The sequence below is a fragment of the Furipterus horrens genome, unplaced genomic scaffold, assembly GCF_987537825.1.
Source record: "Furipterus horrens unplaced genomic scaffold, mFurHor1.1.pri manual_scaffold_7, whole genome shotgun sequence".
NCBI classification, from domain to species: Eukaryota; Metazoa; Chordata; class Mammalia; order Chiroptera; family Furipteridae; genus Furipterus; species Furipterus horrens.
In genome coordinates, this window is record NW_028327177.1 from 18,018,933 (window position 1) to 18,031,853 (window position 12,921).

Below are 12,921 nucleotides of genomic sequence, written 5' to 3' on the forward strand. Positions count from 1 at the left end.
CCATAACTGTAGGACCTGTTATGCTGAGCATTGTGGGTACATCTGCTGGTATCTACATAAGTTTTATGGGTTCCTAAATTTGTTTGAATTCTGGGAAAAATAAAGCCCATATACAAATTTTAGAGTCTTTATTCAAATGTTAGTTGTGTGATTTCCAGTTATTTAATCCATCTACTGTCTCTTAAATAAAAAGTAACACAATTAATTCAATCTAAATTGGTGAAAATTAAAAATTGATTTTATAAAATGTGGTGTATTTTATTAAAACTCCATACTCAGTTTAGTTTTGCAAGCAAAAATATTACAGATAATTTTTAAAGTGGGTGAAAAATAAGATTCCAAGATTCAGGGTCTAGACTGACTAGACCTAAACTTTGAGATCTTCTAACTTCAGAATCTTTTTTTATAAGAGTGAAAGTGGGCCTGTTACATGAATCCCTTAAAATATGCTGAATACACATATGTTCATAAAAACTAATGGGATTATGTATTCAAAGATGTTCTATATATACTTACTAACTTTACTATTTTGGTCAAACAATTTGAGTAGGTTTCTAACTTTATATAAAAATGAAATTTAAGTTAGAAATCCGGCAAAAGTAGACAATTTAACGTGTCTGTCATTCCTACCCAGTGAAAAAGACCTAACAGAAAATAATTGAAAAATCTGTGTGTACTACACAACCAGTTGGAATGGCCTCAGGAAGTGAATTCATCTTAAAATTGTAATTGGTAATAGCAGTAATCCAAGTAGTCCAGTCTAGGTTGCTTAGTTGGTTAGAGCCTCATTCCAATACACCAAGATTGCAGATTTAATCCCCAGTCAGGGCACATACAAGAAGCAACCAATGAATACGTTAATAAGTAAGTGGAACAACAAATCAGTTTCTCTCTCTCTGTCTTCACACACACCCTTCTGTAGTGTTCAACGTCCTTTCCTGGTAATACATACTAGAACTGAGCTCTTTGACCCTCTGGATTTTTCTTCTTTAATTTTTTTTCCGTTGTCTTACAATCTTTTTATTTATTTTTAAGAATCCCAGATTTGTGTTGCAACTACCATGAAAACTTTAGACTAATTTGTAATACTTAAAATCTTACAATGCAGAAAAAAGTAGAAGTCCTATAATTCATGAGTGGACTGGGAAAATCTAGAATTATGCTTCAAAATACAAAATGGAAGGACTTTTAAGACAGCTGGAAAATTCACACGTGGCAGAAAATAAATTTAAAGTAATGGAAAATTCCAGTAGAACTAAACTTTAGCTTACCCTAAGGATGAGTGTGAAAGGGAATAACAAAAAGTACAGTTTGAAAGAGATGTACTCATTTTTTTCACTGTAAATAAAGGATCATAGATAACCTCAGGATTGTAAGGAGACTGAGCATTCCTCTAGCCCTAGCTTCTTACTTTAAGATAAGAGACGAAGATAAAAAGGCAGATTCTGATCCAAAATCACACAACTAATACTTTCTAAGAGTCAGGGCTCTTTAAAATCCTACCTCAATGCTCATTTTCCTCTTTTTTTTTTTAAATATGTAGAATGTATGGGTAGTTCTTTACTATATACTCCCATAAACCATCACACCTTGTCTTTAACTTTCTACTTTTGAAGATATTGACAAGAAAAAATAATTTCAAAATGTTTCAAAAACAATAAAATATTCTTAATTTGAACTGAGTAAAATAGCAAATTGCAATTAGTGAAATGATCATTTAAAATAAAAAGCAGTTTTGTTTCTTTTCAAAATTGTGGTATGAATAGAACCTAATTGCCTGTTGTTTTAGTCCATGATCCCTATCTATAAACCTGAAAAGCAATATGTAAAAAATTCTAAATTGTAATTGAGGAAATAAACTGTCACTAGCATTCTTGTTCATGCTGATTTTTTAAACGAAAATAATTGATATTTAAATATCTCATTAGATAACCTTGCATAGCTTTTTAATTAGTGCGGTTTTAATTAAATATATTTTCTTTATTTTACTTGGTGTCATTAAATTTTGAAATAGTCTTCTGAACTATTATTGCTGATTAGTTTTAAGAATGATATAGCAAACAAATACTTCAAAGATTTATATGGAACCAAAAAGAGCCCAAATAGCCACAGCAATTTTGAGGAAGAAGAACACAGCAGGAGGAATCACAATACCTGATATCAAACTATGCTACAAGGCCACAGTAAACAAAACAGTCTGGTACTGGCATAAGAACAGACATATAGATCAGTGGAACAGAATAGAGAGCCCAGAAATAAACCCAGGCCTCTATGGTCAACTAATATTTGACAAAGGGGGAAGGGACATCAAATGGAGTGAAAAGAGCCTCTTCAACAAATGGTGTTGGGAGAACTGGACAGGGACCTGCAAAAAAATGCAACTAGACCACCAACTTACACCACACACCAGAATAAACTCAAAATGGATCAAAGACTTAAATATAAGCTGTGGCACCATAAAAGTCCTAGAGGAAAACATAGGCAGGAAAATCTCAGATATCCCACGTAGCAACATTTTCACTGATATATCTCCTAAGGCAAGGGAAATAAAGGAAAGAATAAACAAATGGGACTACATAAAAAAAAAAAAAAAAAAAAAAAGAGAGAGAGAGAATGATATAGCAACTCTAGTTAAGTTTTGTATACATAAAAATAAATGATTCTTTTCTTTCAAAATATTTTAAAAAGGCTTTAAAATGTTTTAAGTTACTTCCCAGTCACATCTTTTTAAACTTATAGTGCACAGTGAAGTACATCACCCTTTTATGAGACTGATGTCCAATGTTGTCGTATCAAAAAGAGTTGTGAGACATTAAGCTGTAATTCCCTTTCACAAATTTTAGACAGTATGGGCTGATATCAATCCTATTGTCAAAAGTAATGACTATGAAAGGAAATTGTTACTGGCAGAAATGTTAAAATATATTTTAATGTGTTTCTAATTATGCCATTTTATTAAGATTTTAGTTAGGCTAAATTACCTAAAAACATTTCAATGAAGCTAAATTACCTAAAAATACATTAGTTTATTTTAAAAGCCAAGTTTATTAAATTCTTTCCACTTTAATGTCTCAGTACTTTAATTTTTCCAAATAAATATATAAAATTTGATGAATTAAAGTGGTTTATGAAAAAGTGCTTTGCTCTCATATAAAACCTTCAATAGTACTAAAAATTCCTCTACATATGTGCAGGATTATGCCCATAGAACACTTAAAATCCTTCTTTACTGCTTAGTATTTACTCATTAGTGATAATATTGTTGATTTTTTTTTTTTTTTAATTTTCTTCTGGGTACCCTTTATCAAGCTTAAGAAAGCAGTTTCTTTAACTTGCATAAATCCATGCTAACAAAACTTGTTAACTTGAATTTCATTTTAAAATTGTATATCCTGATACATGTTTTTGTTTGTTTTCTTAACTAGTGAAAAAGGCCATAGATTTTAAATCTAGAGGATTTAAATTGTTTCCAGGGAAAGACAACAGCAACAAGTTTTCCATCTGTGAGTGTACTACTTTTTTGTTACTTTCTCTAGTGTAAGAGTGAAGTTGTGATGTCTGTGTTGTTTGTGTGTGTTTTATAAAACTGTTTGTATATTTACCAAATTAACTGCATTAATATTGACTTAACATGCATGATTATTATTAAATATCTTATTGTAGTTAAATGTGTACTGAGTTAATGAATTAATAGGGTAAATGTCCAAGCCCAACTTATTTCAAAAGGTAAACAAATCTGACCTAGTGTGTTCATAATATTCTAGTTTTGTAATTTCAGGATGTGAGATAAATAAAAAAAAAACATCTTAAATTAATAGTTTCTTATAGAAATTATTGTTAGAACATATCTGCATTTCAACGTTATTTTTTCTAAGGGAACATTTTTAACAGTAATTTTTTATCTATGGAAAAATGATGTTCTTAACTTGAGTTTAAATATCAAAACCTTTTAAATTCAGTAGTCCTTTATGAATTAATTATACCATTCATCCATGAATATGATTAGAAATCTTTGAGTTAGTACATTTATCTTTGTTATCCTAAAGAAACATAAAAGTTTTAGGAAAGGTATACATTTTTGTAATATAAATCAATTACAGTTAGTAGTAATTCCAATCTTTTTGTTTATACACATAGATGTTATAAATTTTGAAAGAAGCCATTTATTATATAACATTTGACTTGCAGAATGACATGTTGGTAGAAAATAAGATTAGTAATTGTAAATAATGTATTTTAACTAGAGTATATTTTTAGAATCTTATTTTTATTACAAATCATTTGATGAAATGAGTTTCTATTTAATAAAATCATTTATTATAGTTACATCAGAAAAGTATTTTACCTACATGTTTATAGATTTCTATATAGAACAGAAAGTGACAAATTGAGCAATTACATCAAGTATCAAGAAACAGATTTGGAGTTTGTATGTTATCAACAATTTTAAGTGTCATAATTTTAAAATGTCTTTATATTTTATTAGATTTGAAAGTAAAAATAAAAAATGACAGCTATCAATTGGAAATTTTTGATCAAATAGGGTTACCTGTTTGTAAAACACTGAATAGTTCATTCTAAAAGTGTTTAGCCGTGTAATTATGATTTCTTGTTATATTTTGGGGGTTAACACATATTTAAGATTGATATGTCAGTTTTTAGGGAAAACAGATAATGCTGCAGCATTTTTCTCATTAATTAAATTTTACCTTTTAGAAATATATTTTTCCTATAATAGTAAATATAAACAGAAAAACTTCAGAATTATTCTGACATATGCAATTTCATCATTTTACATGAAATAAAAATTAAATGTTTGCAGACTTAAGTACTAGGTTTACTATCTTTACTTCTAATACTTTGTGTGGCCAATATATTTATTTTGAAATTCTTAGTGGAATTATATGCTATGACTGTTTCATCCTTCCCTCATTTTGGCTACACTAATGGTATTTTATATGCTGCATTCTTCATAGTTTTAGATGTCCTGGGAAATTCAAGCTATTTACACTAAAATATGTTAAGATTTATTAAGGCATTAAGATATATGTAATACTCTATACTTGGCATGTCGCCTTAGTGGGCACATATATTATCTTTATTGTTTTTGTACAGGGTTTAAGAAGGTGATTAAGAAAGGAAACAAGCATAATATGGTATCTGGGGGCAATAACCTGGATTAAAAAAAGATAAAACAAAAATGTAATTTACTTAGTAGATTTTTAAAAAACTTGCATTTATCTATTGCATTTTATGTGAGATGAAAAATACTCTTGTACTTTTTTCTCTTTGAATATAAACAATAAATTGTCAATCAAAACAAATTATGCTACTTTTTTCAGTCACAACATAATAAACCAACATTATTTTAATTTTATTTTACCTCAAATATTTATCTTAAATATGTAATAACTAGTTTCAAAGATATATTCTCTAACATTGTCTATAGAAAAGCGTTATATCATTTTAATTATTATTAATATTATATATCTGTTATCAAATAAGCATTCAGTTCTTCCTTTCCTTGATATCACTTCTTTAACACAGAATCAAATACTTTTATAAGGAGGTATTTTTATCTGACACCTTTCAAATGAAAAACATAGTAAAGCTTGCAGTCTTTGTAAAAACAATAATTCTATTACTGGAACTGCAAGAAGTGCGCATAATTGTGGAGGACACCAAGTTCGCACATTGCCAAAGCATGTCTTCCAATGGTAGCCCTTTAAAGTTTAACCAAGCAACAAATTAATAAGAGATCGCAGAAAGCTGCAGGCAGTCCTTAAGAGGAGCATTTGGTTGCTTAAATGGTTAATTCTGATCTTTTTCTAGCTTAAAGTGTGAAATTAAACAGTCTTTATCCATCCTTTGTTATTCTTTTTCTGAATAATAGGTTTGCCAAGAAAGGAGAAATATTTTTATTTTAAAAATAAAAACATTTTTATATTTTAAAATGTCAAACTTAGTGAACTAGAGGTCTTGCCAACTTTTCTGTGGCCATTCTAGAATATTAAGGTGTAATTATAAAGAGAGTGTGAGGTTTCCACGATTTATGTATTTTTTTTAACTTCACCTTCTTCAAATCTACACTTCCGTTCATTCATATTATCCATCATTCTGCAATCCTATTTGAGCTCCTTCTCCATAGCAGCATCATGTGAGAAGGGAAAAGAGTGAAGTACAGTCTCAGCTGGGAAGGATATAAACTTTTACTGGGAAGCTAAATGAATTGAGCCAACTTTTTGTGTAACATGAAGTTAGTATAAAATATCTATGATGTTTGAGTTCAGAACAATATTCAAAAGCACTGTTTTCTTAATAAGGAGACGTAAAATATTAAAATATAACATTAAAAGTCTAAGAAATGTTGTAATGTAACTAGTTGAATGAGATAATGTTGAGGTGACTTTTAGTCAGAATCTACTTACTTTTATTTTCTAGAGTAGATTATGTTCTAAATATTAAAAGACTGATATAACTTGCTTATATCAAGAATACTGCATTTTGATGTTGACTAGTTGTATAGTGTTTTCAAGTTTCAACTTTTAATAATATGGTAAATTAAGATTTTGTAGCATATTTTATAAACATATACTAAAGACATTTCAATGTTACAAGAAATGACAATTTATTTAATTTTTAAAATGCTATCCATTTTTCCTCTTTTTCCCCCATAGATGTCTGCAGAAAGGACTCGTGTTGTAATAATAATAATAATAATAATAATAATAATAATAATAGTAATATCCTTAAAGATCAGAGCAAAGGGTTATTCCTTATAGTGATGCTCTTTTCAAGAAAAGTCACTCTGTCCATGTATTTAAACTTTTAAGCAATACAAAGGTTCTTAGCAGTCTTCAAGTTACTATCCACATTAAAAGTAGTAAAAGTGATAAATCTGCTCACTTGCTTAAATAACATTATGTAGTGAAAGCAACTGATTAAATGAGTACTAACTTCATTTGAACTTGTTGGCGTCATTAGCTAAAGGCAATTATGAAATAGCTAAATATCAGAGAAATAAGCAATTATACATTTTGCCCTTTATTTTTTTTTATTGTAATTGCTTTAAATTAATGAACATTAAATACATGTATTGTGCAGAGGTGACCTGTTATCTTTATATTTTAAATTGGGAAGTCTTCCCCACACTGCATATGTTCAGAAACAGCAGTTTAAAGGGCAGTTTCAAATAGACGCATAATTGACAATTAACATCCTTAAACCTGGGATTAACTAAGTGAAAATGGTGAATTTTACAATTATTCTCTGCATGTGTCTCGAATGTGTTTTGAATTTTAATTAATGATGCTGTTATGTCCTGCTGAGCTTTCTAGACAGGATTTAGGGCTCAAGGATTAATAGAATTTCTTGAATCAATCTGCCAAAGTTTAAACCTAGATTAAAACATTAACTATCAATATGACTTGGAAACATTCCTAACCTCTCCATGCCTCAGTTTCCTCACCTGTAGGAAGTATATTAATAGCTACACTTAAGATTGTTGTGAAGATTAAATAAATTGATAAATGTAAGATCAATGTAGAATAGTTCCTGACACATAGTTAGTGCTATGTAGGTGTTAGATATTGTAAAAATTCATAGGACCTAAACTTATATTTTGAGGTGATAATGAAGTGAAAAAAATGTATTTTTATTATGTTTATTTTTAATAATGTGTTCATTGAGTGCTTCTAGATTAACCTATGATCTGTTATATATTGCAATACATTAAAGTAGATATGTGTAGTCATGCCACTTATTTTCATTATCTCTAATGTTTTAAAAGTCACATTTTAATAATATGTATGACAATATTTACAAAAGCCAGTTAAAGATAGGAAAGGGGGTGCTTCCCATTGAAAATGCTTGACTCTTTAGAAACAATATACAAGGTGTAGTTGTTAATCAAATAACCAGGACATAGTCACTGAGAAGTTATTAACTCCTATATAGTCATTGTGGGTATATTAAAATTATTATGTTTTCCTTCTATGAGGGATATAATATTTTGTACATATGACTAAAGAATGTGAAACTACTCTTTAATAATATGAGGGATTGTATTTTGTAAAAAGTGGTACTTGAGATGAGTCTTGAAAATTAAATAGGATTTTGGTATTTGGAAGAATGGGAAAACATGGAGATGTGGAGAAAACACAGAGCATGGAGTGAGCTAGGTTAACCAGTGAAATTGCAGAATGATAAAGAATTAGTGGGACCTGACTTGTGGGTGTGCCGTGATGTCTAGCGAGAAATACTATTGACCTACTAGAAATCCAGGATAGTAGGAGACTTAAACAGTAATAAAAACTATGTTTGAGTACGGTTAGTCCTCTAACACTCAAGATGGATTGGAGATGAATGATGATAGAGTCCTACAGGCATCTGTGATTAGCTTGAATATGAGCATGCACATGAGATGACATTAGGGATTTTGGTTTATTAAAACATTGAAGGAAATTGAAAAGAACTTGAAAAAGATGACAAAACCATAGATTGGGAGTCATTAACAAGGAAGTAATATTTCAGGCTATGAGGGAAATATAAAATATGGACAAATGTGGATCAGTGCCTTTTGTCCACTATATGTGATATCAGCAAAAGTAACAGAAGAGCCACATACATACACACAAACGCACACACACAAATAAAAAGGTAAAACGGAATAAAATAGGAAGTCAATAGACCAAGCAAAGCATAAATATCACATACTTTGCATGGATCAGTGAATATGTAAAAAAATTGGCAATAGGGTATTATTGGTGCTATTTAGGAGAGTGATTTTTATAGAATGAAGGTCACAAAAATAAAATTTAATATGTAATTTAAAATATCACCACTTTATTAGAGCCATGACTGTTGGGCCATGATCTGACAATTATCTTGTTATCTGATAAATCAACTTGAACACATTGACCAGTCTATACTAAATGATGCAGGAATCCAGTGGTTCTCAACATTGACTTTATGTTAGAATCACTTTAGGGATTATTAAAAAACAAAAACGAATAAACAGACAGAGAAAAGTGATGTCCAGGGTCCTACCATAGAGTAAATTCATTAGAATATCTAGAGGTAGAAATATACATCTTTATTCTTTTAAAAAAGCTTCACGGAGATTCTAATCCATAGTGCAAGTTGAGAACCATTGCAAGGTTTATATATTTTCATTTCTGAAATCTCTGTTCATTATTATTATTTTCTTTTAACAAATTAATTAGATTGATTGGGGTGACATTGGTTAATACAATTGCATAGGTTTCAAGTGTACAATCCCATAATACATCATCAGGATATTGCATTGCGTATTTACCACTCAAAGCTAAATTGATGAAGGTTGAAGGAAGGTGAAAGGAGTAGCCAAAGAACATATATGCATGACCAATACACATAGACAATGGTGTGGGGATTGCCTGAGGGAATGGAGGAGCTGGGTGGAGAGGGGCAAAGGGGAGAGATCAGGACAACTCTAATAGCATAAACAATAAAATATAATTTAAAAAAGAGCAAAACGGAAATTATTCTCCAGTTTACTATGCAATTGAATGAATAAAACAATATCACTCAGGTGTTTCAGAACTACCTGGTTTGACAATTTTCCCATTAAAAAATCTACCTTGGAATGTATTTATCCAATGTGTTCACATTCACTGAGCATATTAATTAATCTTTTGTTAACTGGGTATTTTGATGGAAGTACTGAAAATGGATATAAAGAATAAGTAAAACATCATGAAAATTGCTAGGGGAAAAGCTGTTATTTTGTTTTTTTATCATTATATCATAATTCTAGGACATGCTAGGTGATTTGTACTATAGATTTATCTTGGCATTTGCAGACTAAATTGCTTTTTTATAGACCAGATAAGAAGTGCTAATAACCTTAAACTTTTTTCATAAGGTCTTCTTTTTCTATTGCAACTTTAAAAATAACAGATACCAGTTGACATTGTTAGAACTGGTGATGACTCCTTTACTGCTAATAATAATGGAACCTATGATATTGACACACTGGGAATGCATTTCCAGAGATTTCACAATTTTGATAGTAATGAAAAATAAAGCATTAATTGTTGAAGTGTTAATATTCATTGAATATGAATATTAAACTTAATTACTTATAGGTCCACAAATAGAAAAATTGTATTAATTACTGAGTTATAGAATTATATTTAACTTTTTATATTTAAACTGTAATAACAGCGTATGAGAATCTATTTTATGTAAATTTTTATATTAACATCCTTAATTTTCTAATTATATATGTTTTGATTCTTTTTTTTTTCTCTTTTGTTGTTACAGTAAATGAGGGAGGTATTAAAACAGCTTCCAATTTATGTCCAGATCCAGGTGAACCAGAAAATGGGAAGAGAGTTGGATCAGATTTTAGGTAACATTTTTAATATTTATTTTATTATTTTGTTAAAGTTTAATTTAAATTTAAAAAGTGATAAATAATATGGAAATGAAGACATGGCGACCTACAATTGTAGCAGCTAGATTCTGTGGATATGTTACTATTAATAATGTTTCATTATTTTCAAGTGCCAAGTCAAATAATGTCAGAAAGCACATGTGGAGTTGGGATGATTAATTTCTTGTCATGCACTTACTGAAAATCATGGGATTTGGGTTTGAAAGGTATGAATTTGTATATGAATTCTGCTGCTCAATGGGACACACGCGTGCATGTGTGTGTGTGTGTGTGTGTGTGTGTGTGTGAAGAGGTCACATAGGTTGCCATGGTGAAGATGGATGCGGATTGTAGAAGAGAAGGTGAAAAAGGTAGAAAGTAGCTAGACCATGAGCAGTCCCTTATTTTATACCCCAGAGATCCTACACTTGATCCAGAAAGTAAAATGTAAGCTCTGTAGCCTTTCAAATAATAGCTATACCCACCTGACTCATATTTCCAGCTAACCACTTCATTAATTGAAATTAATTAAAAATTTCAGTATGAAAATTCAGTTTCTTTTTTATTTTATTTTATTTTTTGTTTTTTCAATTACAGTTGTCCCAGTTTCCCCATTGCTCTCCCCCACCCATCCCACCCCTTCTCCCACAATCATATCCCTCCCTGTCATCCATGTCCATGAGTCATTCATACACATTCCTTGACTAAACCCTTCCCTTACTTATTCCCCTTGTCTCCCACCCCCTCCCCCATATTGACTGCTATTCTGCTCCTTGTCCTATTTAGTTCATTTGTTTATGTTGTTCTTTAGTTTCCTGTGATGTTCACCTTCAGGCATCTGAAGTGTGGTCAGTATGGCTGAGTAAGTAACAACCCTCTCCCTCTCGGGATTACAATGTAGGTGGCCCCAGACACACTTTGTAAAACACTCCTATCCAAAAAGAAATAGGCCTATAATATGGAGTATATGTTTTAGCACAAAAGATTCTCAGTTGCGTAGTATCACAATGCCCTTAATATTTCAGTCATTTTTCATGTCTCCTCAGGCCCAGAGAAAACCCAACACATGCATTTATTAAGTAGTTTTTCTTAGGGTTTTATGTTCTAACAACTTGGCACCGTCATGCACTTCATAACTTCTCAAGCCTTGGAATTAGATTGGATATCACTGCTCTCATTTCCTGTTCCCAGCGAAATGGTGTGGTACTTGCTTTTTATCACGGCAGCTACTGAAAATCCAGCTCCACAAAAATATGATGTCAGTGAAAGAAATACAGTGGTCGAATGTTGAACTATCTGAAGCCAGTGATTTGCACAATGAATGATAGATGTCTGTGTTTTCTTCAAAAATGTCCAGCACACTGCAGCTCGTGAGTGTTCACTGCAGCCACCTGGCATGCCTGACACAGTTTGGAAACTGCAATTTTAGCCTATAAGGAAAGGCAGAAGAATCTGCAATAAAAAAGGAGTGCTGGCATTTTTTGTTGGTATTGTGCTGATACCTGTGGCATGAACTAGCTCATTCTGCGTCCACTATTAGAGTCCTGACAAACAACATGGTATTTGTAACCACACTGCAGATGTCAGCAGATCTCTTCAGACTCTGCATCTAAACCAGCACGCTGTAGCCAAGTGTACCTCTGTCTGCCTGTCCGCTGTCTGTGGGTTGGCCTTTAGATTCCCCGTAGCTCCACACTTTGTACTCCAAGAGCAAAAAACATCTTTAGCTCCTAACTAGTTCACACTCCTCACCTCACTAAGTCTGACCTGCTGGGAACCAATTTGACCCTGACAGAATTTGGAATTCTATTATATATATATATATATATATATATATATATATATATATATATACACACACACACACGCACACACACACACACATATGTATATATAATGTAATTTTGTCACTCTAAGTTTAACTTCTCAAATACAATTAATAACTTTAAGGTAGCAGTTCACATGCTCATTTCTATTGCATAGACATCGTGTGGAACTTTTCTCTAATTTATGATTCTGGGACAAAGAGTAACATACAGGCTATTTGTAAATCTCTGGTTCTGTGGACTATAGTCTCCAGCTGACTTAGTAGTCAAAGGTGAGAGAGAGCAGAAACAGGGGAAGGATGATACATGAAGGACCATGTCTTCCCTAACGATTACGGTAAGGCGTGTAATTCCTAGCAGAGCCGCAACATCATTGTGTGTCCTACCCTTGTAGAATGCTTGGGACTTAGTTTTCTTTTAAAGTTAAGGGAATCCATATCCCAATTTAGAAATGCAGAAATATTCTTTATTATCACATACCCCTGGGTAATATTTAATATAGCTATTTATATTTCATTACAATAGCTATTATTATAGTTTTCCTGAGTTTTATACCTGGAAAGTAAACCTCAGGAATTACCTGCTAATTTCCAGGTCACTCTCTACTCTTCAGAAAGCTGATACTGAGACTTGCCCACCATTTATTAAATCACTATTTATTGCTGTTTGTTTTAGTTT

The 12,921-nt window shown here is 31.3% G+C and overlaps 1 protein-coding gene across 3 annotated transcripts in view; it reads left to right on the top strand.

The window, feature by feature from the left end:
* CSMD3 (CUB and Sushi multiple domains 3) overlaps nt 1–12,921 on the top strand; it is a 908,638-nt gene that overhangs the window by 349,019 nt on the left and 546,698 nt on the right. For 2 of the 3 annotated variants that reach the window (XM_090283433.1, XM_090283434.1), the window contains 2 exons: nt 3,426–3,503; nt 10,306–10,393. In XM_090283433.1, the coding sequence (XP_090139559.1) occupies nt 3,426–3,503; nt 10,306–10,393 (166 nt within the window). The remainder of the gene's footprint in view (nt 1–3,425; nt 3,504–10,305; nt 10,394–12,921) is intronic. The other variant, XM_090283435.1, reaches the window with a different exon arrangement.